Genomic DNA, 25,509 nt, shown 5'->3' on the forward strand with positions numbered 1-25,509 from the left:
AAACACAATTTTCTCAGAATTTGTATTTTATTTTGGCGAAATCACCATCAGTTTCATCAGGATGTATTTTTTTAAATGTCTCAAACTTCTGAGAAACAAACCCACACCCTTGAATTGATGTAATAAGATTTCCTATGATGGTACATTTCTTACTGCTTTACAGTTGTGCGGCCCACCATTTATTGACCTTGTAGGTGACATAATGAAACAGTGTTTGTACGTTTGTACAGCAGCGTTTACTTCTTCAGAACTACTTCCAAGGTGTTCTTGAACTTTGTCAGTGCCACTCTCAGTTGGTTAAAAATTATTAATTGTGACAGGAAAATGAGAAGCAAGTAGCACATTGAAAGCATTCTCACAATGAAATGTATATCTGCTAGACAAAATATGTAATATGTAATATATATTGATGGGATGATACCATGAAGGCTAAGCTACATGGAGTGTTTCCATTAAGTTCCTAATCATGTCTATTGCTTTGCTCAATACCAGTGTGATTTGAACACTATTACTGCTTCAGTGTTTTAACAGGCCTTTCAAACCCTTTAACAGCAAAGTGAATCCCCTACTGTACCTCCAAGCCAGCACCATGCATGCCTTGCCTCCATGTTCATGATTAAGGGAAACGTGAGGTGCGAGCAAGTATTTATTTTAGAGTTGACCTTCAAAGTCAGCTTCCAGGCTTTCAGGTACCAAAAGTGCATTAAAACATAAATACTGTACACAGACTGTCACACACGCTCACCGACACTAAGAACAATCTAAAGTTTCCATGTTGGTGAAATGTGTCCATTACTAGAGGAATAATAAAGTGGAATAACTTTCACTACTGTATTTTAACTAAGTATTATAATAAAATGTTAAAATAGAAAATGTAAGGTAGGAGAAGAGGAAAAGGAAGTTTGGCCTGAGGAAATAAATGGTTGGTCTTAAATTCAAACTGTCAAGATGAAAGCTTGTTTGTTTTTTTTTTAATGTGTGAATCAGATTAATGTCAGTGACGACTGGATGCTGGCACAATATAGTTTCTGGAAATTTCTTCATGGAAATGGCCCTTTTATTGAACTACTCATTATGTCATGACTGATTAGTTCAGGGTTTAGTTCAAGTTTTGATGGCCAAGTCCCAATTTGAGAATTGAGAGCCGCACAGGAAAAATACATACATGCATACATACATTAAACAAAATAATTCATCAAAATCATTTCTTTTTTCAAAACATTAAGATGCCAGAAAGCTTCCCAGCAGCAGAGAAAAAGATAAAGAGATTTTCACTTTTGACAGTTCGAGGAACTTACTATATATCCCAATAACACATTATTGCTATTATTGTTAATAACAATTTATAGTAGTGGTAGTAGTGGTAATTGATTATTAATTTCTTAGTACATGATGATAACTTCTTTTACTTGTGAGACTGATGGTGCTGATTTCCTCTGGTCACAGTTGTTTGTCCGTCTGGCTCCATCCCCGTCTCCATTGCTAACTTTAGATAACAGCAGTAGGACTGATGACAAAATGAAATTCCTATGACAAGGTGGCGCTAGTTGCCATGCAACCAGTAGCTTTGCCATCCCTAACCTGACTTGCTGCTTGTTAGGGGGGTGCAGTTGAAAGTGAACGTATTGAAATGGACGGTGACTTAAATATAATGCAGCTGCAGCTCAACTCTCACTTGAATGTAGTATCTCATGCCATGTGAGAGCATCAAAACTCTGGGGGCAGGTGGAAGTAAAGTATGAACTCTTTGAAGGCATATGGAAATGGCTGAGCTCACTGGATGAGAACATCATGACAGTTTTGACTTGTAAACTCTAAGAACAAGGACAAAACTAAATGCACTCATGAGGATGACGATACGATGGAAAAGTGGAAATGCCAGCGGGACAAATTCTGGTTTGTTGACATGTTGATAGCCGGTTGGACAGCTTGGATCTCTGAAGCACTGTGCCAGGTGTCAGCACTGTAGTGTGGCAATGTTGTGGTTTGATGCATGTTAACCTGGCACCCTTTCATTTTAACACAACCGCATACTTAAACACCGACTTGGTGCATCGATTCATGGCCACCATGAACCTCAAATACATCCATGGAGATAATGATCCATGTTATAATGCATATATTGCCTCAATGGTCAAAGTCAGACACAATTGACTTCTGTTAAGTATTGGCATTTTTCCAAGGAGCTGGAAATATCCATGTGGAGGCATGCGTGCAGTGAGCAACGACAATCAGAGCTTGTGATGTGCTCACAGCATGAGTGTTCCATATAACAGGATGCAGCGGTAAAAGGTGTTGTTTACCTTGATGATGTGTTGGAGGCTGGTTCACACAAACTGCAAAGTGCCTGTAGCCTGCAGGTCTTCACTTAACCCTGTTTTTTGTTGTTTTTACTAACGTTGTTAATGACATTGCATTTCTTGCAACTGCATCCCAAAAGCCTCCCTGTTGTTCTGCTTCCCAACAGTGAAGGTGAGACCACAGAGATTGTTAGTTATGCAGCTGCTATGTAGAAGATACAATCTTAAACATGGCAATGGTGCTTTTTCTCTCTAGCCACCTTCGTACATATAGATGAGGACTATCATCAGACACTTCGTGGTTAAAGGTCCCATATTATGCAAAGCGCAACATAAATATGTATCACCAGTGTGCCTAACAACTGCCAAACTGTGAGACTCTATTTTCCTCCTACTCGATCTTTCAGTAAACGTGTGTGAAAACACCCCGTTCAGATTTTGCCCCCTTTATGACATCACGAGGAGATCTGTTGATCATATGACCTCCTCCGTCCCTTCAGCAGGCCGACTGTCCCCACCCGCTGAAAACCTCCTGAATCCACCTCGCTGCCCCCCAATGTTATTCCTCAAATACATCAGCTATGGCGTGGCTAGAAGACGTTACGCTGGGCTTGTGGAAAATTGCCTTGTTTTGGCTTTTGCAACCTCCAAATATCCATCTACTGTAGCACCTCTGATATTAGATGGAAAAGGGGCGTTTGCTACATGTATTTGTGTTGTGCGAAACATCTTAAATAACTTGCTCTCTGTCACAGACACAGTACAAGTACACAGTGATTAATATGTGTCACTAGGCAACCCCCAAGTCCCTTAGTGACAAAAATTGTGGCGTGACTGCAGCAAAACCATGGAGATCCAAAAAAAAAAGCTTCCTTTGCTCGTTTAAGCTGCATTTTCACAGAAAACAATCCAACGATCCAAATTTCCAAAGAAAAAAAAGCAAGTTCGGTTGAAATAAAAGAAGAATTATAAAGTCAGTCATGACACGAAGCACTGTTTGCTCACTATTATAGGCAGTTTTTGTTTAACTTGTATTATTTTCTGCAGTTCACACCTGTCAAACATGTTTACAATAATCTTAATGGAAAAGCCTGGCAGTGACTGGATCAGAAGGCGAGCCGTTACAATCATTAAACTCCACATGCTTTATCACTTCATCTCCCAACTTTGAACATCAACGGGCCCAGACTGGAACAGACTTAATTAACCACAAAAAACAAATATTAGAGGACCATAAATTGCAATGTACCACTATACCCACCTGACATCTGAACTATTAGTTGGGCCTGTGAAGCGAGTCATTGCATGTGATATTGGGTTATACAAATTAACTTGACTTGTGCAGAACCCCACTGTACAATGGCCAATAGAAAGGCTGTGAGAAAATACTGACTGGTTTATTACATACACAGTTGCGAGGCAACTGTCATGGTCCATGACCCGACTGCTCACTCGCAGGAGATGGCAGACCTCGAGGCTGTCATGGTCATGTCCAGTATCCATTGTCTGGTCACATGGGTTTTGCCAGATCTCACCTTTTCCCACTTCCCTCCCCCATTCCTCACCCATCCACACCTTTTGCACAAACTATTTTTAGCCTGAAGCAATGCCTTGATTGGTTTCCCCCCTTTGGCCTGTAGGAAAAAAGATGGAGTCCAAGGGGGCTGGAGGTGGGAGGTGGCTGAGTGCTCCTAGAGCACTCTTGTCCGCGGTAGATGTGAGAAGACTCAATGATGTGGATAAAAGTGAGTGAAAAATAGCACTGCAGAGTAGGGTTCAGGCAGTAAAATTGTACTGCAGGACAAGAGGACTCTGGGAGTTGTAGTAGTGTGACTGTGGACAGTTTTGGTTTAAATAGAATCACTTATGTTATCAGTGTAATTTATTTTCTGAACCAGGATAACTTGCCCACAGCAAGAATAGAAATAAAACTGCATTGTGAATGAACTGGTTACATATTTTAGTGCCTTTCATAACATGAAATCAATACAAAGGCTTTTAAATATTAATGCTACATGTTAACAGGAACTAACATGTGGATGTAATGCAGACGGTAAACTGAGTTTAGCGATTACATCTTTATGTCCCCCAGATGAAACCATGTCTGTACCGGGCATCGATATCTAGCTGCCTGTTGTGGTGGGTTTTTAACCATCAAGTTTAACTTCGGTTGCCACTGTCTGTCAAGAAGCGTCTCCACTGGTGACACGGCCAATCTTTGACATAACGCTCAGTCTGTCTCTGCACAGTCCCAAGAAGGACCTGTCATGCTTCAGCAGGCCGGATAATTATTTCCCTCTTATCCCTCCTTGCCAGGGCCAATCCTAGCCTTCAATAGAAGCCAAGGACCGCACCACTTCCCATCACCTCTCTCCGTCTCCTCTCCATCTCTCTTCTTCCATCTGTTTCACTTCGCCTCACTCTCTGACTTCAAGACCCTCTTTTCTCTCAGTCTGTCTTTGTGTCATTCTCACTTTCTTGTTCTGTGTCTTCTCTAAGAATAGATTTGCACAGGCAAAATAGCTCCTCAGTTTGACAGAATTGACGCTCACAGTAGTAAACGCAGCATAAAAGATTGTGCCATGTCAACATCCTGATTACATGGCTTGCCTTACTCATCTGATGCTCCCCACACATATGACAAAGAACACATGAAATCTCGCTCTTCCTTTCATGCACACTGCCTTATCACTCTGCTGTGACAAGAAAGCACAATTACACAGTTTGAGCAGTTTCAAAGGATGAAATCAGTCTAAGAAACTGTTGGCTGTGTCTGAAGTGTGAATGTGGGGTTGCGACAAACATTGTTTACCTTTTATCTTTGGCACCACGGCAGGATATTGCTAACATGTGTAGACTATGTAGACAAGTCTTTTTCTCACCTATATTCAAATGTGTCAACATTGCTTTGCAACAATATTTTGACTTTTTGTGAGGGAAAATGTATATTCAGTCATTCCATCAGTTTGTCATGGATCCAGTGTATCTAGATCGCACATCCCCAAAGTAAATGGTGGGTTGCTATGATCAATACTTAGTTTTTTCGGATTCGGATGCAACATGACAGGTAGAAGCTGTGAAATCAAGTCCTAACAAAACATATGTTTAGAAATCCTAAACAACGCCTTGACCGTGTAAGGCAATTTAGTCCTATCTTACTTCAAATGTGGACAGAAACAGAATAATCGTTATTCGCCAACAGCTGTCCCGTCTTTCCAAGATGTGTAATTAGAGCCAGCCGGCCCGCCTCGATTTGGAAGCTGTGCATGTTAACCTGTGGCCCCGGGGCAGAGCGCGGGGCCCCCAGCAGATCGAAAACAAATAAACAAGGCCTGCCAGAGTAGGCGGTGACAGTACAGGCTGTCTCCAGCAGATAAGACAGAACAATAGCCCTTAATAGGCCACAGAGAGACACACACCCATCTCCAGCCCTGCCTTTTTCTACTCCTATCTGCTTGCTGGTAACAAAGGAAACAAGATGCTTTCCCTTTTCTTTCTGTCCTGCAGAGAGATTAGCAGCGCTTAACAGGGGTATGGGCATGAAAATGTGTATTTGAGTGATAATTCTCCAACACACACACGCACACACACAACTTGTGACAAGGAGCATTGCAGAATGAGAAGGGATACAATGGTTTTATTCCCCCATGGGTTGAAACTTGGAGGAGAAAAGTACAGCATGTTTGTTTGCTGTTTATCAGTCTGTGGAAGTAATATGAAGACTTTCTAAACATCCGATTTCCAGTGTTGTCCTCGTATTTCGGTCCGTACAGATGTATAATGTGATAGTTCTGTAAGTGGACACGCCTCTGTCCATATTAAGAGCACACATGCACATTTTGTCAAACATGCATTCAAGACACATTTTATGAAAACAGAGACAGGAGGAGTACAATGCAGAGCCATGTGAGCATGTCAAATTGTCTGGGCTACATTTCTTACTTGCCCTAAATGCACTTAGTGAGGCGTATAATAGCAGGCAGAAAAGCCTGTTTCTCCTGTGAAGGCCTTTTTTTTTGACTTTGACTTTGACGCAAAAAAAAAAACCTTGGCAGGGTATCGCAGTGCCAGCAGCAATGATCCTATTTTGTAAAATTTGAATCATTTCACCAGCACCCAGGTAGAAGGCACCAGCTCATGCCGTAACACTGCCTGAAAGAACACACAAAGATCCTCTAAAAAAGAGCGAGCTGGCACATGGCACCTGATGCCTTTATGCTGAGCTCTGATGAAAGAAATCCACCCCACTGCCAAGTTAGCTCACCTGAAATGAATGCCTTTAAGGAAAGAGGCTGTACTTGGTTCGGTGACAGGAAGGTAAAAGGCTCCAAGCGGGATGCCGGAGAATTTAGACGGACGGTAGTGTGTGGTTCCATTTCATACCTTGAGGCTGGGTTTCTGAGATGCTGTGAGCTGAATGGCGCAGAAAAGTGTTAGACTTGATTGGAGAGAGCATCAAACGAGGAGACAGAGATTGACCCCCCAATTTGGCTCCCATTCTTTTGGCCAGTTCGTCACTGTGGCATTTTTAACCCCATACGAACCGGTACCTTGCTCAAAAGAAGCAATATATTCTGAAGCTGATCAGTCTACCCCAAAAGGGACAACATGCTTGACCAAAGTACCGTATATATTCTGCGTTTTAGAGCCCAGGAGAGAGAACATGGTTAGAAAGATGAATAAGATGCACACATTTTTTGCCTTTTCTGCTCATTTACCTCCAGTCTGCATATTTTCAATTTACGGCTGCGTTCCCTCTGGGTGCACAGTATCACATTATCTCTGTTTAAATTACAGTTGAGGTGGTTGTGTGTGTGTGTGTGGGGGGGGTGTCGTAGCTCTGGATCTGTGATCTTTACTTGGAATAGGCAGAGGTGTTAGAACTTTTACATGAAACGTCTGTTTATTTTAGGGTGTCACTTTGTACAGGGAAAATTATGGGGTTTTTTTCGGCTGTACATCTGCTTGTAAACCCATACCAGAGAAATTATAAGGAAAAAAACAAACTTCCAGCAAAGTGCAACTCAGTTCTAGCCACATCCATATTTCTATAAACTGCATTTACTTCTGTGCCAAGCCACATAAATCATGTCTTATGTATCATTAATATACATGGGTGTCAATAGTAGACGCATGAATGGAAGAAATATGGTTCTTCCCAGTAGAGACAGAGTTGAAAAATGGGCTGCGGATACGGTGAGAATCTCTAGTGAGGCTGTTAAATGGCATCTAAATCTTTGCTGCCCCCCAGTGGGCGCCAGATTGTGCTGTGTTGCTGTGTTGCTGTGTGTGTGTGTGTGTGTGTGTGTGTTTGTAGGACCCTGAGTCTAAACCTGTCACACAGTATATGAAGCGTTATCCACCCAAACCTTGTGCTGTATAGTCACCAATATGTTACTAGACCAATGTGATGGCGTCCCATGCTGCCGTGGCTCACTGTCTACTATCTAATATGAGGAGCAGTCCACCACCACTGTCATGTGAAATACATTTTATTGTTAAAGCATTGCACTTTGCATGTCCCAAGCTCAAGGCTGAAGCACAGACTTTTTCAGTTGTAGCCCCTGAACTCTAGACCTCTAGAGTACACTGCCTGTTTATAATCCCGCCTAAAAACACATTTTCACTCCGTTAGTACGAAAGCCTTTATTCTTCTTCTCATTGTTCTCTTGTTTTTTTTGGGCTTTTAAACTGTTAAACTTATTGTGTTTCTGCCGTGTTGTCTTTGGGTCAACTGCTGTTGTTTTTAAATGTGTGTCTGAGTATGTTTCCCTTACAGGATAATTGACTAAAACTGCATGTTTACGGCAGTTTGAAGCAGTTTAAACCTGCCACAGATCACTGGTGGTCTGGCTGAAAGATGTGCAGTACATACACAGGCTCAAGCCAAGGGGATTTGGTCAGCAACATTCAAGCTCCTGATATGCATCTAGCCTCCATTTTTTTTTTCTAAATTGGCTGTTTACAGATTCATAGTGGCGGTGGCTATGTTGACCTTATGGCCCCGCTGTGGGCTGCACCTGTACAGAGCAGTGGGGAAACACACACTCACACATGTGCCTTAATGTTGCAGAGAATTTAAACACACACACTGCAGATCGCACCTAACAGGCTGTCAGAAGAACTGTTCAATACGCAGCTGAGGTCTGAGAATCAACAAGCCACCATCATTTCACACCTCTTTCTTTCCGTCTGCCTTTCTCCCACTGCTGTACTCTCAGGCAGACTTTTCCTGTCGGACAGTCTTCACACTTCTACATTCACGCTGGCCATTGAATACGCTATATAATATTTTATTTTTCTTTGACTGCACATTTATCTGTAGTAAAACTGTGCAAAGTGGCTGTGCAGCTGGAAGCTATGATCACCCTGCTGGGTTTGCTAGCCATCACGTGCAGATCGTGATGACAAGGTTACTACACGACAGAGGGGAATCCTCAGTAGTGTAGTATTCTATCACAGAGACAGAAATTAACAACGTGGTTACCTTTAGGCTTGACTTGTCCTTTAAATATGATAGCCACTTTAAATTAAAGTGTCACTACACCAATTTTACACATGAAGGTGACTTAGCTTGTCACATGGAGTGAAAACTGTTGGATAATGTCTTTTTTTTTTTTTAAAGCTGTCTAAAGTTTTTATTTTTTTTTATTTTAACATAAAGTCAATGTTTGGAATTTGGGACTTTTTAGAGTTTAGAAGATGCAGGCATTTACCAGGCAGGGAGGATCTCACAGTTGTATTGTGGGAAATGTAACGTAACTTCTCTTGCTGTGTGTGTGTGTTGACCGTTCTTCTAGAAATCTATCTTTTCTTATTTCCCCAAATTAAAGAGATTGCAATCCTAAATTAACTTGACATGCCAGATCAAAAGAAAATATCCAGCAGGTGATTGTACAAATCATCACTCTGTCGCCCTCTATCACAGGCTGACTTCAACCAATCAGACCATTGAACCAAATGACGTAGTTAAAACTCTTGTCGAAGTCTGTCGGGAGAGCGAAAACATCTATGCTAACCTCTTTAGGAGCCACCTTTGTTGTTTTGAAGCCTGACAAGATGGATTCTCTCATGATTGTGAAATCCAGTTGTCTTGTAAGTTAAATGCTAAATTGCTAGAAGGCCCCTTTAACAGGGCTAAAATATAACGGACACAGTTATGCACTAATACAGAATATTATATTTTGCCAAAGAGACACATTTCCTACATACTGACCTCCATATTATCAAAGATTATACAATCTGTTTATATTTTTTCACTTTGCATGTATTCTCCTTTATTCGTACTGCATTGCTTGTTGGAGGGAACCTTTGATTTAAGACTTTCAGTAACTGCTTCCCTGTAATTGTTGAGCACACGACAAAGAACTTAACTTCCTATGAACTTAACCTTGAACAGCTGCCTGCGTTTACACTTCAAACATAATTGTACGAGTTTAGTTGTTAGTCGTAATGACTTCAGAACGTGTATTACCGCTGATGAAACAGCCCTAACCTAGTTTAAATTGATCACAACAAAAGCTTACAAATTGGATAGTAATCTGAAAACACCCCGTATCCTTCGTCTTTGGTAAATGGCCAAAATGCTATCTGATGTGTCTTGCTATTAAAAAAAATGGGCTGCCATTCTTTGCCTCCACCTCATCCATTATGTTAATATATTAGAACACCTCATAATGTGTTGTTGCACATGTAATCTGGAAGTCATGATTCATTTAGCTTTCTTTACTTTTCATTTGAACATCTGAGTCATGTTCATTTGCAGTTTGGGGCTAATGTTTGCCTGCCTTTTCCCTTTGTTTTTTTGCTTTTCTGGTCACATCCCTGTGTGATGCACTTAATCAACAGGAAACGGTACTCTGTGTTGACCTAACAGCTTGCTCAATTTCTTTGCATTGTGTCTTTTTTTTGCTACCATCTATATCTGTGTTTGTTTTGGAGCTCTCTCCTGATCTTGTGTCATTCTCTGCTGTTCATGAGGAGATGCTCATTTGGATAGCACATAGAGGACAATGCCATGGCTGTCGCTCTGATAGCTATCCAAGTCCTTGATCTTCTCTCCCTATAAACATCATTACCACACTCTCAAATCATACACATTCAAAACACAAACACGCACACACACACACACACACACAGACTTGCACACACCCACAAGCTGTTCATCCAAATCGTCGCTAACAGATTAGCAGTGATTATAAACAAACATGGAGGATTAATCCTGTGTGCTCTCAGTCTACTTTTCCACTGAGCTAGCCAGGGTAATTACCAAGTGCTAGATTGTTAGTGTAATCTCACACACACACACACACACACACTGGCCGGCTTGCTTCACTACTTAGTGATATCAGTTTCTTGCTTATTTTGTAAGAAAAGTTGAAGATATCTTTGGCAAAGAAACCGCAAGACAGCTGAAGCGAACAGACAGTGAGATTGTTAGCGTGGTCCGAACTCAGATGTTTGTTCTTGTTAGCCTTTAGGGAAATGAGTGGAGGACATCGTAACACTTGCGAATGATTGAATCGAGCATTTGAATTTGAGTTACAAAGTCATCATCAGGTTGAGACCTGATTTTTAGATCTGCTGACCACTGTGGCTGTACTTCACCGCTTCTGCTTTATTCTTTTACAGGCAGTTTTTTTTACGCCGCACATGGAATCTGAAGCGGCTTTTAAAGGCTAAATATAATACACGGCTCTGCCACATTAGAAGGTGTGAAAATCAGCCAGGTGTATAGCTGATATTGTCTGTCATGTCACCACTTTCCATTGAAATATCGCTTTATTATTAGGCCCCACTGTTGCCTCTTTCCCCTGCTGATGCCCTCTTAACTTCAACAATATATTGCTTTATTCTGCCTCCATTATGAGAGTGTTGTGTAGCCTCTGGGTGCACGGCCTATTGTGTACAAAGCCGGTGGTGAAGCTGTTCAACTAAATGTGTTCCTTTGTAGTGTGATTTTAATCTTGACACAGTTGGCTGCCATGCTATTGCATGCTCTGCCATTCACACAGATGGTAAAGATGAGAATATATAATCACCATTGTTATTATTTAGTTTGCTCTTCATTCACAGCTGTGTCCCCACTACTGGATTTTTATTCTGTATTCATTCTCTTCTTTCACAGGTTGAGGCCATCCTGGTCAACATCTTTGGTGGGATCGTTAACTGTGCCATCATCGCCAACGGCATCACCAAGGCCTGTCGAGAGCTGGAGCTGAAGGTGCCGCTGGTGGTCAGGCTTGAAGGTAGGAAAGCACACACATGCTCACACACACACACACAAAGAAATCTAGGTTTGGCCTGAACCAGTTAACAACCCGGGCCTCTCTGACGCTCACACAATGTGCATCATCCCCCTCAGAAACAAGAACAATTGATCTCCATCTAGCCTTGACTGAAAGCACTTGACCGTAATGAGAGTTCCATGATGTTGGTTAATGATACTGATCCTAAAGCTGCAATTTAAAATCAAGCTCACACTCCCATCACGTGTCACTCATCTTGCTGGGCTGTTTCCCTTGACGTGGCACTCATCTGGAGGCTGAGGACACCAGTTTCTCTAAACCCACGTATAGGCACCATGCGAAGAGACTGTAACTTAGCTGATCTCTAACTGTGTTTTTATTCACCAGGGCTTCGACTGGATCTTTTCCTAGCTCTTGTTATCACTGAGATATATTGCCACAACCTATGTGACTACTAGCTTCAGCCTCCATGGAAAAAGACATACACAACACAGGCTAATAATGACTGATAGTGTAGATAGTTAGATCTAATTTTCAATGTATTTATTTAACATTTTGAAGTGACACATGTTTATCTTACCACTTAAGTGTAATTGTTAAACTACACAAGTGCAGCAAGATTCAAAGCACCTATTTCCACCTTGTTTTAAACGTTGGAGCCATTGTGTTATTGCTGCTGTACCCTCTGGACGGAGCCGATCCATCTTCATTGTGGCCCAGTGTCCCAGTAAGCAATGAAACCCAGCAATGCATTTCTCACACGTGTCACATTTCGCCGCACCTATCATTAGGTCCAGCCAGAATGACGGTAAGACGGCACTGATTGGCTCACCTTTCACCTGTACATGCTAATGAAACCTGTTCAGTCATGTGTGTGTGTGTGTGTGTGTGTGGGTTGCAGCGGTGACTCCCAGAGGCAAGGGGCCAGTGGGTGGTTAGTTTAATTGTCAGGATCCTGCTGCGTAGTGTGTCCAGAGCAGAGAGCAGGGGAGTGTGTGTGTCTGTGTGTGTGTCTGTGTGTGTGTGTGTGTGTGTGTGTGTGTGTGAGCTCTGAACACTTCATACTGTATGTTCTCACACGCTCTGCTAATATGATTTGTAGGTCAGGGTGAGTAAGTGGTTTCTAGAACACAACTCTGCACAGTATAGCAGTATAGACATGGTCGCTTAGAGCACAATAGAGTGTGGCTTAGTTAAGTCGTCACATGTGACATAGTTTTCACTCTTTTTTTTCCCCCTAAACAAAAACAAATGTCACGCAGGAGTGCATTATTAGTGCATTTTCCCTCTGAGATAACTTTGCACCTGAACCAAAACTGCAGCTCTAACAAGGAGTGTTGGATGTGTGGCTTAAACCCAAATCCCACAAATTAGCACGGCACACAAAGTGAAAGAGAAACACTGGTGCCAGTTCAAATATTCAGGGAGCAAAATATGCAGCCTTGTAGTTTATATCCACCGTCTTCCTTCGTGTCGCCGGCTGACCGTGTGGCTGAAAAGTGAGCACACAACTCTGCTGATATTTGTCGCTACAGAAGTGATCAGCAGTCAAAACAGACCCCTAATTATTCATCACACATTTCTCATACAAGGCCTTGTAATTCAATCTGACTCTCAAACAGGCTGAGTCCAGAAGGTCACTGCTGGTGGTTGGTCCAACCACATTTTCCTGGCTGGGGCCTAATCCAAGCTTTAGCTGTGGGTCATTACATCCTGGGCTGCAGTCTTGTGGAGAAGATTGGTTCAGAATCAATCAGCTCAGCTTGCTAGGCTGACCGCAGGGCAGTGACAACGGCCCAGCGCTCTTCAACAGGATCAGAATGGATTAACTGGCACACTTTTAATTGGGAAGCCTCTTTTAAAAGGCCTGGGTTGATTGCATTGGTGGGGAGTTATGTATTCCCATATGTGGAGGAGAAGGAGCTATGTGGTCCAGATGCTGATAGGGTAGAATTAGTTGATAAGGTTGCATGAAGTCTAGCTAAAACACACTCAGTCCTTGAGCTGATACAATGTAATTTCATACAACAGATTCACCACATAAATGCCATACAGACGGACTTATTCACACAAATAGTTCAGGTATTGATAAGAAGATGTACCTGAGGAAGTCCTGCACTGCCCCCTTTGGCCACAGTGTGAACATAGACATATTGCTCTGTGAGGATGCTGTCTGCCACTATGGAAAAAATCCCCTTAAATAGCCCTCAGGGTCCAGAGAAAAAGGTGACTGCATTGGCTTAACTCTGTTCCCTGGCCTATTGATTCACTGAGCCATTCCCCAACTGTCTGTCAAACAGTGAAACTGTTTTCTTCTTAAAAGGAGATCCGGCCATTTTTCTCCCATTTAATTAAAAAGAGACGCAAGGTCCTATAATAAGGTTGAGATGGCCCTTTCAGTCCTGACAGCATCATTATAGCCTAAATAGCCATCTGTTGCACCTATACACACACAAACAGATATGCATGTACACACACACACATAGAGATGTATGTAAATGTGCACACACTGGCTTGTTTTGACACTCTGATATCGGATCAGTCCACTTTTTTAGCCGTACATTTACTGACAGTTATGTTTTAAATGTTAAACACTGACAGACCTTTAATTGTTGTCTTGCCTTTGCTTGTAAAACGCAGCTGACAAGCATTGAATAGGTCATCAGAGTGAAAGCCGTATTCTTGCCTTCGAACGAAAAGCCTGAATACAGTGATGTTATTTGTTAGTACAATTAGGCCCTTCATCAGAGTCAACATGGCTGCAAACCGAACTGACTTGATGAATTTTCTAAACTTTCAACGTCGGAGATGCTTTTTAAAGGAAGAATACTCATCTATAGTTTGTGTCTCTCTTAAATAAGAGTCTAGACAACATAAGAAATATGAAAACATTGATTAATGACTGGCTAGCACATCAAAGGGAAAGCTTCTGCATCGTTCAGGAGCATCGAGCGCCGCGTTCAAGTGAGAAGCATTTGATGTTTGACACAGAGGATGATGGAGGGAGGAGCAGGGCTCATCCATTTTTGGCTGTGAAGGGAAAACACTCGCTGTTTGGTGCTGATTATTATGAGGATTAACAGTTAAAGTCAGAGCAAGTATGATGACACCCAGTGATGAAAGGAAATGCTTTTACACTAGTAGTTGTTCAAGGTAACTGGGGTAGCAAGACACCAAGCCACTGGTATTTTCTGTTGTGGTTGCGTGGAGCCTAAATCCTGTAAGAAGCTGTGGCGTCTCTGTTCTTTAATGTTCTGTGATTTTATTGACTGTTTTATTTTTTTTAGACCATCTTTATTAAGGATCTGTTGTCACACAGTGATAATTGAAACATATTTGAAAATATTTGCCGTGACACTTGACACAAACACTGAGCTGATTAGAAAAGTCTACAGGACTGAATTTTTTAAATGTGTTTTTGTGATTTTACCTTTTTTGTGCTGTCACAAAGGAAACTGTCACACGGGTCCTCAAGACTATGAAACAATTTCTGAGCGCCGTCAGAGAGGCCAAAAGTGACAAGAAAATTTAAATGACGACTTTTTTGACACATCACAGCGTGAAAAGCGCAGGTGTAAGTAACACGATTAATGACGGCGTAGTTATTGTGCATGTTGGAGCACTGTCACACTGTCACAGCCCACCGGGACGCCTGAATGGAACAGAGCCGTCCCTAATGTTATTAGTAACACCTGCACTTTTACTACTATGACAAGTCAAAGTATCTGCTGTGAAAAAGGGGCTCGTGGTGAATGCTAAAATGTAGCGTACCAGTAGCACAGGTAGAGTCATGGAGCCAGAGAACTGACTCTGTACTGTCAGTTACACAGATGCTGGTAGCATTAGTCATAGCAGTTTGTTTGTAAAAGGAAAACTAAAACAAAGTCCAAAGCAAAGTTTCAAGCTCACACCCACAGACACAGTTATCCAGCTTTACATAGTTTTGATCCTTTTACTCTTTTACTATAGAGTTACTCTGTAATGATGTGTCTTCTTTCACCAGAGCTTCAATCAAAATTAGTCCCAGTTTTAGTTATGCGCCGCATCCACACAGCTACTCCATCGCAGGTCTTTGGCTTCGCCCCGAGCTTCTCTATGTGGTTGAAATATTGTGGCCTGTAATTGAATCGCACATTGAAGTGACATTTTCACAATAATCACAAGTAAGCTCGCTAATTAGAGCAGAGATCCAACAGAAATGCGTTGCGAAGCGGTGATATTTCACACGGCGAAACGCTCAGCGCTGCCTGCTCTTTTGTCGTTTTGGCAACTCTAACAGTGTGTTTACAGACTCGCAGCAGAGCTGTCTTGCAAAGCTGGTCAGCTGATCCATCGCTCAGCAGTTTGGACAGCGCTCAGGAGATGTGGGGAAAGTGCTGGTGGTTTGGATTTAAATTCCAATACATGCTTGTCAGAAAACAAAGTTCAGAAAAGCAAATGAGTTTTGAAAGCCAGAAACCTCACTTGCTGTAGTAATTAACATTTGTTGGTACTGATGAATAATCCCACAAAACCCTGGAGATGTGCTGTGATCTTTTTCTGCCACAGCATGGTAAAAATCTTTTCACGTCAGTCTTTACAGTTAAGCACAAGGAGTTTCAAGCCTTCCTCACATGCGTGCATGCATTTTACTGTATGTCATACGACTGTGGGCCCAGACTGTCAGTAGGTCTCTGGCAGCACCTAGTGGCTGCAGGTGAACACACACATTCATATACTTGGCTTACTCACACACACACACGTTCACACACGTTCACACACACACACACACACACACACACACAAACACGTAGTGGTGCTGTATCCAGCTGGGCTCTGTCCTCTCCTCTGCTGCTGTGAGCTATCAGTGCTCCCTACTGCTCACAGTGGAACTGCACTCAGCTCACGCACGTACGCGCGCACACACACACACACACACACACACACACACACACACACACAAATGCAGAAAAAGACCCACATAAATGCATGGCTCTTCTTTCTCACTCCCACAGATGTGTGATTCCCCCCTCACACATTACATGGATAACATCAGGTATTGTCTGAACAATGCCGCACACAGTATTGCCACTCATGAATATTAATGGAACAAAAAAAAAATAGCAGAAATGCATGCGTTGTTTACTTTATTTCAGTCCTATATACACTTTCCATAGGTGTATTTGTCTTTTCAGAATATCTCCTGCATTATGTATTTTCTCTGGGCACATGTGGCTGCAGCTTCCACATTTTTCTCCCGGTGTTTCAAGCTTGTTGTGCTGCAACTTTGTTTTAATCACTTGACAAATAAGCGTGTTAGTATGATAATATGGACCCATCAATCCCAATGAAGTTCACAGGTCATCCTAGTGAGTGTAAAGCACACAGCACTGCTCCCCTCTCTTCATTATGAATGACAGCACCCCAGATAGAGGCTACATGTGTCTATATGTGGGTGGAGAGAGAGAGAGAGAGAGAGAGAGAGAGAGAGAATACTCTGTGCTATTTGATCAGAAAATGACTTGAGACACCCAATCCCCTGTTTATGTGCCAGAGCAAGGCCTCTTCCTGCTCTTATTCTAATTAATTACATTGCAGAATTGATTGTTTGGAGTGTGAGCTTGCAGAAAAAAATGTGTTTGGAATGACTTATTATCCGGCTGGACAAAAGAGATGAAATATTAGGCGTTAAGTGGCGCTGGTAATAGAATTCCTCACGAAAGGTCTATTGATCAGGGTGACCGGGCCTCCGGAGAATTCACATATCATGCAGTCTTAATTACACGCCACACCAGGAGAGCTAAGGTCAGCCTGTAAGTGTCTGAGTATGCACACACACACACACACACACACACACAGCTCAATTTAACGTCACAGATTTGGTCAGAGTGAATTTAGAGAAACATCAATGCACACAAGTGGCAATTATTGCCACATTAAACATTTTTAATTACGCACTAAATAATGCACAGGTGAGTGCCTATGCTCTCTTTTCCTATCTGTAACTATTTTCTTCATTAATACTTTGTTTAAAATGTCAAACGCCCATCAAAAGTTCACAGAAGCCATAGTGACTTTTTCAGATGTGTTGTTTGTTTAGTCCAAAATCTGAAAAGATTCCATCTACTCATCATAGAAGAGAAGCTTCTGCCATTTCCACTGAGCAATCCAAATTATTGCTTAGTAGTTTTCCATCAATCGACTACTTGTTGCAGCTATACATGTAAGAAACAATCAATATGTAAATGAGGAGCTAATTAGATAAAAGGTGCTTGTTTGATCCATCTACACGGTGTAGTTTGACTTTTTTGTGTTTTTTGATGACACAGAGGATTTTGACATAAAGAGAGATGGATGGATGGATGTACTTTATTGATCCCAGACTGGAAAATTGTATCGTTACAGCAGCATGAATAAAATAAATACACTGTAAGGAAAAGTATTAACACTGGCGGAAGGAATGAAGATCAATAGATATAAGAACTAGGTAAATAAGAAGTCAAATAAAGTAACAGCAAAAATGAAGAATAAAAACATAATAATTAATCGGGAAATATAAAAAATGGAGAAATCCAAGATCAGACATGTTCTGTAAAAAGGCCTTTTCTTTGCCGTCGTGTCTTCATGTGTGAAATCAGTAAATGCCACATAAACAGCTGGCTTTTGTTGTTTTAGCAGTGTGGGCGATTCTGCTTCATTTGACCTCGTGCTCTGTTACCCTCTTTCTCTCTCGCTCCCAGTCGCTCCCTCCCTCCCTCCCTCCCTCCTGCCGCCGCCGCCGCCCTCTCTCTCCCCGTGTCCTTCCGTCCACTGCGGCGCCCCCTGCCCCCGTGTTGTGACAGACTTGTCAGGCTTGTGTTTGGCTGCACAGTGTGCAGTGCTGGGAGGCAGCCAGCTAAGTGTGTAGTGCCTCAGGGAGGTGGAGAGCGTCTCCTCTCCCTGGTTGGTTGCGGATCCGCCGGGGCAGGGCGCCACCGTATCACCCAGCACCTGCTACCCCTGACCTCGCTGCAGCCAGGGGAGCGCTCACACACACACACACACACACACACACACACACACACACACACACACATATTGCCTTGTTGCCTCACAGACACAGACAAAGCCGCTCCCGGATTAGCAGTTGAATTTGCCAGCGTTCACCCATAACTCCATCCATCTGTCATGATGCACTGTGATTCCTCCAAAGGAAGTCTTCGTCTTTCACACAGCGTGGTTTTTACATCGGCGCAGATGGCAGATCAGGTTCAACCTTGTTAAGCCAGTTTTTGTCGTTTTGGTTGTTGTTGCAGTAACTGTGTCTTCCTGTATCTGCCAGGGACCAACGTCCAGGAGGCCAAGAAGATTCTGAGAGAGAGCGGCCTGCCCATCACAGCAGCAGACAACCTCGATGATGCCGCCAAGAAAGCGGTGGCCGCCATCAAGAAGTAGAAAACTCTCGACGTGACCTGACTACACTCTGTCCGCCCATCGCCGGCTTTCATAACAGCCTCACCGTCAGCCTTTCTTTTACACATGCAGACCTCCAGGACTTCAAGCCTTTGCTCTCATAGGCCTTCACTTTTTTTTATTTCAACACTAGATCCCAAACGATACTTTGGATGCCAGCTGAATATCTGTATCACAGGTTTCGAGGTGGCGTCTCACCTCAATTCTTTACAGAATGATAATGAATAATAATAATTCCTCTGTGCAGTGCAAATTAGCTTTGATAATTTTTTCTCCATTCAATGTAAAGTAATTGGGATGAAACACAGGCTTGTTGCTACTTTTCATTATGAAAGTCAACATAATCTTTTCATGGACTATCATGAAGCTCTGTCAGAAATTGGATGGAGACCCGACACTTTGTGCATTCCATTTTGCTTTCTCTCTACAAACTGTGGCACTAATGTAGAATATTACTGAGAGACATATTCTCCATTTTCACCACCAGCCTTGGCTTAAAATACTTCTAAGGTACAGTGAGACATGAAATGATTTGACGGCACTTAGCTATCTGAGAAAGACGTCCTTTGGAGCCATCAGTCATCATTTCTCAGTGACTTCATGGCCCAAGTTGGTCCAAATCCACGAATCCATCCGTCGCCTTATCTGTGTCTCAAATAAGGTGGCTGAAGAACACATGCTGGGATTTTTCTACATCATGTCTTAATTGTTAAGCGCGCTGAGGTAAACTTTAGTCTGTGCCTATTTCATGAAGGCAAAGTGGTTTAGTGAACCGTCTCTCAGTCCCTGTGGTAGTTTAATAAAGAGGTGTTGAGAAAACAAAATCAGAAATACAATTGTACTTAGTTTTTTATGATCCTGAATGTATATTGACAGAATATGCTGAATGCAGTGTGAAAACTAACTGTACATAATTTGAGAGATTAAAAGCAAATATTTCAAGATTGTTATCTTGTGTATGAGTTCACTTCACATTAAGGTGTCGTGGTGGAAAAAAGACAGAAGCAGATGGAAAGCAAGGAAGACATGGAAGTAAAAATTCAGTCTTTGCACCGGTTCTGTTCTAAATTTGCAGAATAAATGTAATGTCAGTGGGGGGTGGGGGGGCAGACTCTCAGCAGTTTGTACAGCTGCCTGTCTTTGAGCCTTTGAGCTCACACTATTGACTACCAGAGCAAAGAAGCACACAGTCCAGACTGGAGATAATATACGCAGCAAGTCCTCATTCCAAAAGTCAGGGTCTCTTTGCCTCATATGTTTAGTTTCAAACTATGAAAAGATGCAACTGCATAAAGATTGTTATTTTAGAAAGGAGTTGAATTTGTTCATTTTTGTCTCGACAGGCTGTGGCACCAAACAAGAAAACGGAGGAAATACGATATGTGACTGTCTGTGGATACACGTTTCCTCTTGGCTGCTTTTATTATCAACTAACTAAAATGTCATTCAGTCTTCTGAGGTGACGTCTTCACATCATCTCCCTCATCTTCTCATTTTAACATTTAACATTATATCTGACAGAACGTTTTTGTCCAAAACTTTCTTTGGTTCAGTGTTGGCAGTGAGCAGATTTTCATAGTGTGAGTTTCTTTGTAATACAAGACAACGCAGCAAATCTGCACATTTGAGAAGCTGGAACCAGCAAATGTTTTGTCTTTTTTTAAACAGAATCGATCATCAAAACAGTCACCAATTCATTTTCTATTGAGTGAATAATCAGCTAATTAGCTAATTTGCTTTGTCTGCTCTAAAAGCTCTAAAAGCAGTAAAAGTAAAAAAGTAAAATCCTACTCAAACTAAAATGTACACACACACACACACACACACACAGGCTCAACACTAACACACATCATTACTAAAACTGTTCTGGATGATAAGCTGCTGATCTGCAAAATGAAATTGTTTAACAGTGTCACAGTGTCACAGTCCTGGCACCTTGTGACAACATATCCAGACTTTGCCATCTTAAAAACCTTTTGAATAAAAGATGAATTAAGGATCAAATTCTACTAATTTCTACAAAAGACTTTAATCTTTCTATTTATTGCAATAATTGTATTTAATACAATTGATTTCATTTGGATTAATCTGCAGTTTGCCAATGAGCTCTAAGAACTCACTCATGTATTTAGATTATGCAAAAATATTCCATAAAGCATATCATGTATTTTACACTATTTTATTATATTCTGCCTTCCTTTTTGTCTAATACACACACACACACACACAAACACACACCCAGACTGCTCAAATCACACACACCTTCAGTCCTGTAATGAAACTCAAGTGTACGTCGTCCCAAGAGAGACTTGAGAGGAGTGATTGTCCTTCATAGGCCCTGTGTGAGCAGTACAGAGAGACAGAGAGTTGACTGAGACCTCTTCCTGTCAGACACTCTGACTGTGTGATGGATTATCTGTCAGGCAATCTGAGAGGACGCCCAGGCACACAGGATCGACTGCCACCTCCATGAAAGACACACACACAAAGCATTTTTTCCCCCTCCTGTATGCACCAGGAGGTTTTCTCTGAGAGAAACAGTCTGTCTCAAACTGGAGCTCGTCTCTTAAACGCCAGCAACTTGTTTTTTATAGATCGGACAAAGTCAAAAGTACTCCAGCCGGGGCCCTCTGGTGATTCCTGCTGCTGCGACACATCTTTTTTTTTTTGTTCTGTATAGTTAGAAGTGACATGACTTGTGTGTGACTACCAACCTTGACACAGATTAGAGAGACATTTAGCGAAGTTGTTTGCTAACTACTCTAATTTATTTGTGATTTATTCATTTTAAACGTCCCTATCACCAAAAGTCATCTCAACACACAAATTCAGAGGTCTGTGTCTCTGAGCTGCACCGTGCCAGCCAGCCAAGCCGTAGAAATGGGCTGAAGGGTTCAATAATTGCCTTATTTCATGCTCTTCCCTCCGTGTGTCAGAAATATCCCCGCTGATGGATTGGACGGAGGAATTTAAGGCTTGTTAAAGCAGGCTTCTCGGGCCCTGATATTGTTTAATTCAGTGTCAAGCTGGAGGTCACAATGAAATGTGCACACTGATTTACTGGGCAAAATTAGTGCCGCTCCTTCATATAAATATAGATGAGGGGGAAAGAAGCTTTGGAGGTCAGCCTGAAGACTTCTATCATGAAGCCCGCCGCTTTTAACTCAGCTAATACCTCTGGAGGTGAGAGAAGGGGGTGTTGTTTTAAATGACCCTTTGGGCGGGCTGCTCCTTTAATTAAGCTGAATTATTATGCCATGGGAGTTTTATTTTTCACCCTCGGTGGCTCGCTTTATTTGTCCCTGTAATTGTCCATTTTGCTTTCTCAAACCGCGGCAGGTTTTTTATGTGGTTCTGAATTGATGTCAAAACGGTAATTGCCACTTTATGAAGCTGCCTTCAGTGTTTAAGCGTGTTGGGAGAAGCAGTGCTCGTGAAAAGCATTCTTTCAGACAACAGGGTCAAGGCCGTCTCTCAGGAAGTATTGGATATTTATTGAGTCATTTGGAAGCAACAGCTATGAACATATTAGTTCATAATAAAGCAATAGCAGTATGAATTGCCTCCGGCTATTGTACTTCATCTTTCAGGGACAACGAGTGACTCAATATTTACAATTTTCTGCCTGTGCATCTGTCGACCAGGCGGTGAACAGATAAGGGCCATGAGCCTGTGTGTGTGTGTGTGTGTGTGTGTGTGTGTGTGTGTGTGTGTGTGCGTGAGTGATCATATTGATGTATCCATCCTTGTGTGCAGTGTGAACATGTGTTTATACGTGAGAGCTTTGTGTAAAGGCAGCGAACGCTTTCTTCCCCCCCCCCCCCCGTGGGATCGTCCACACGCGGAAACTGTTTCCTCTTCTCATTCACAGAGACACAAAAGGAGAGAGCAGATCTGGCCTCACCTCTCCGAAACCGTTATTGTCTTAGCACCAGCCTGAAATCGTAAAAAATAGTTGTTGACAGGTTTTATGGGGGGAAAAGCAACATAGTGTGGGAGTGAGTGAGGGAGGCAGTGTGTTTTGCTGCCGCGCTGCTGTTGAGGTCCTCAGATTTGGCCTTGGCTCGCAGATGAGCAGAAAAATCCATTTCCCTCTCTCCAAACTGTTGTCAGTGTGTCCGTAATTGAAGGACTTAGAATCGATTTAAATTACCTCGGCTGTCTCGAGAAATTGAGCGAAGAGGAGGCCGATTTAAAAAGTTCCAATAAGCAACACACCTCCTGAATCTTCCTTTTTTTCCATGACAATGTCTTGTTTTCTGCCCGTCTCCGAGCTGCTCTCACAATCAATACAGTTTGAGGGTTTCTTTTAGTTTCAAGTGCAAAGTTTGAACACACAAGTTTGCCCTAAAAGAATTTTTGGTAAGAGTTTTTGGTAAGTATGGCTGCCTTTCAGAGCCGTTAGCCTTCCCATCATGCTTTGTCTTCACCCTTCCCTTTCTTTCACCTTCCATCCTTGGTACTTATTTCTGTCCAGAGTATCTGAACAGCTGTAGAGACATTCACGGCCCCCAGTGGATGAACTCAACATCTTCTATATGTATTGGCACTAAACGGGGCCCTGACATTCATGGTGCCCACAGGTGATCCTCTGACTTTGACTATAGCGCCATCATGAGGTTTTGATGAACCGTCTTGTCGACAATTGACAGCTTGACAACTATTGTGTTGCAAACATTCAGGTCGTCCCTCAGAAATAATTCTAATTGCTTCAGTGATTTCTGAACACCGTAGCCTAGTGTTAGCTTCACGGAGCTGCTTGCATGGCTGTAGACTCGTCTTGATTACGTTTAGGATGGTAACCACACATCTTCCTTCCTCCTTTCCTTCATTCCTTTCACTTTTGCTCTGTCAGATCATAACTCCTGCTCTCCTCCCTGCCGTTTTTATTGACCTACTGTGATATTACTCTCCCTCTTCTCACACTCCCATCCTTTCACGCTGCCTCTGCCCCCCTCAGTTACTGACCCTTACTTTTCCAGAAACCAGGGTGCCCCTTTTTTATTCGTGTATTTTAGGGTGAATCAACAGCTGCCGATTACATTGTCAAGTATCGTATGTGTTATAATGAGTGTTATTCATATGTACTGTAATCTGCCAACTCCCCCGTGTCTTCCTTTCCTTGTTGCCTCATTCCTTAGTCACATTACTACTTTTTAAGAGTGAGCAGGTAAAGACCGTCTGCTAACAGAGGCGATGGAAACAAAAAAAAAAGGAAATCTTAGTATGTCTGAGACAAACAAATGATCTCTTCCCTTCACTCCACCCCATTTCCATCCTTCCTTCCTTCCTGCCTCTGCCCTTTGTGCCCATCATCCAATGACATCCATTTATTCCCTCATCTTTTTGTAATTCAGGGTATTCTCCGTTCATCCTGCTTTCTTTCTTTGTCTCTTTCTTCGTCTCGTTCTTATCCGTCATGTCTTCTCTCACTGCGCCGTCTTGCAGTTTTTAACCTCTTACTGTCGTGCTGCCTCCCGTCCTTGCTGACTTCCCCTTACTGCCCCTCTGTGCTGTCTTTTCCTTTCATATTTCTCTCCTTTCTAAAATTTTCAGATTTCCCCTCTTTCTTGTTTCCTGCCTCCTTCCTTAGTAACATCCCATCATCCCTTAGAGGCAATAGAAAGAAACACACAGGAGGCCAGTGGCACTAAATACATCCCACGCTCACTCTTTCTCCAGTTTCCTTTTGCACACTAAACTTTCTTCCCACCAAGCTTTTGTTAGTGGTGAGCCGCCTGCGATCCCGTCGTCTCCAAAGTGGCATCCGGAGAGCGAGGAATCCTCTCCTGGAGTGCCAGTGGTTAAAAGCTCGTTTGGCGTGACCTCTGAAAGCCGACGCCCCCTAATTAAAACAGCGGCAGAGGCGACAGAATGCTGTTTAAGATTGCTTGATAATTAGGCTCCCAAGTTATCCTGGTGTAGCGCTCGGCAGGTGTTCAGCTGACACGCTCAGACACCCCATTGTCCCACAATGCCGCGCTTCCACGTCGTCTGCTGGGTAAAAATAAAGGTGAGACGCAATCCTGAGGGGCTGGCAGTGAGGCGCAGCCAAGAGAGCGCTGTGCAGAAATTCACTGAGACACTTTTGTTGTTTTTGAGTTTCACGCGTTCTCCTCTTTTTTTCACCAGGTGGCTGAAGGAGCTGGTGAACAGTAAGCTGGGCCGGTTTTGATCTCAGGTTTTCAAAATAACATGCACTCACTCCGTGGTGACTTGATCTGTCAACTTCATGCAGCATATTAATGTGTGTATGTTTGTTTTGTGTGTTCAGCACGCTGAGGACTGTGCCTCGGGGTGAAGGTGACTTTGACAGTTAATAGCGATAACAGTAGCTTTTCGCTGCCTTCTTTTCTCCCTCTGCCGTCTCACACTCGGGCTGAATATGTGAAACCTGTGTGTGTCGGGTGCTATCGCCGTCAAATGGCTCAGCCTGCAGCGCTTGCTGAGAGGAGAGTTTGTGTCAAGCGCCCAGGAAAAGTGGCCTGTCACCTGTGATTTTGGCAACAATATAAAGCGGAGCAGTAATG

The 25,509-nt window shown here is 42.6% G+C and overlaps 1 protein-coding gene across 1 annotated transcript in view; it reads left to right on the plus strand.

Annotated features, from left to right (window-relative positions):
- The window catches only part of suclg2 (succinate-CoA ligase GDP-forming subunit beta), an 88,914-nt gene extending 68,985 nt beyond the window's left edge, over positions 1-19,929 (plus strand). The window contains exons 10-11 of the mRNA XM_070842308.1: positions 11,428-11,548; positions 18,849-19,929. Of these exons, the coding sequence (XP_070698409.1) occupies positions 11,428-11,548; positions 18,849-18,961 (234 nt within the window). The 3' untranslated portion in view covers positions 18,962-19,929. The remainder of the gene's footprint in view (positions 1-11,427; positions 11,549-18,848) is intronic.
- Positions 19,930-25,509: the final 5,580 nt, after the last annotated feature.

Source organism: Pempheris klunzingeri, chromosome 2 (genome assembly GCF_042242105.1).
Source record: "Pempheris klunzingeri isolate RE-2024b chromosome 2, fPemKlu1.hap1, whole genome shotgun sequence".
Taxonomy (NCBI): domain Eukaryota; kingdom Metazoa; phylum Chordata; class Actinopteri; order Acropomatiformes; family Pempheridae; genus Pempheris; species Pempheris klunzingeri.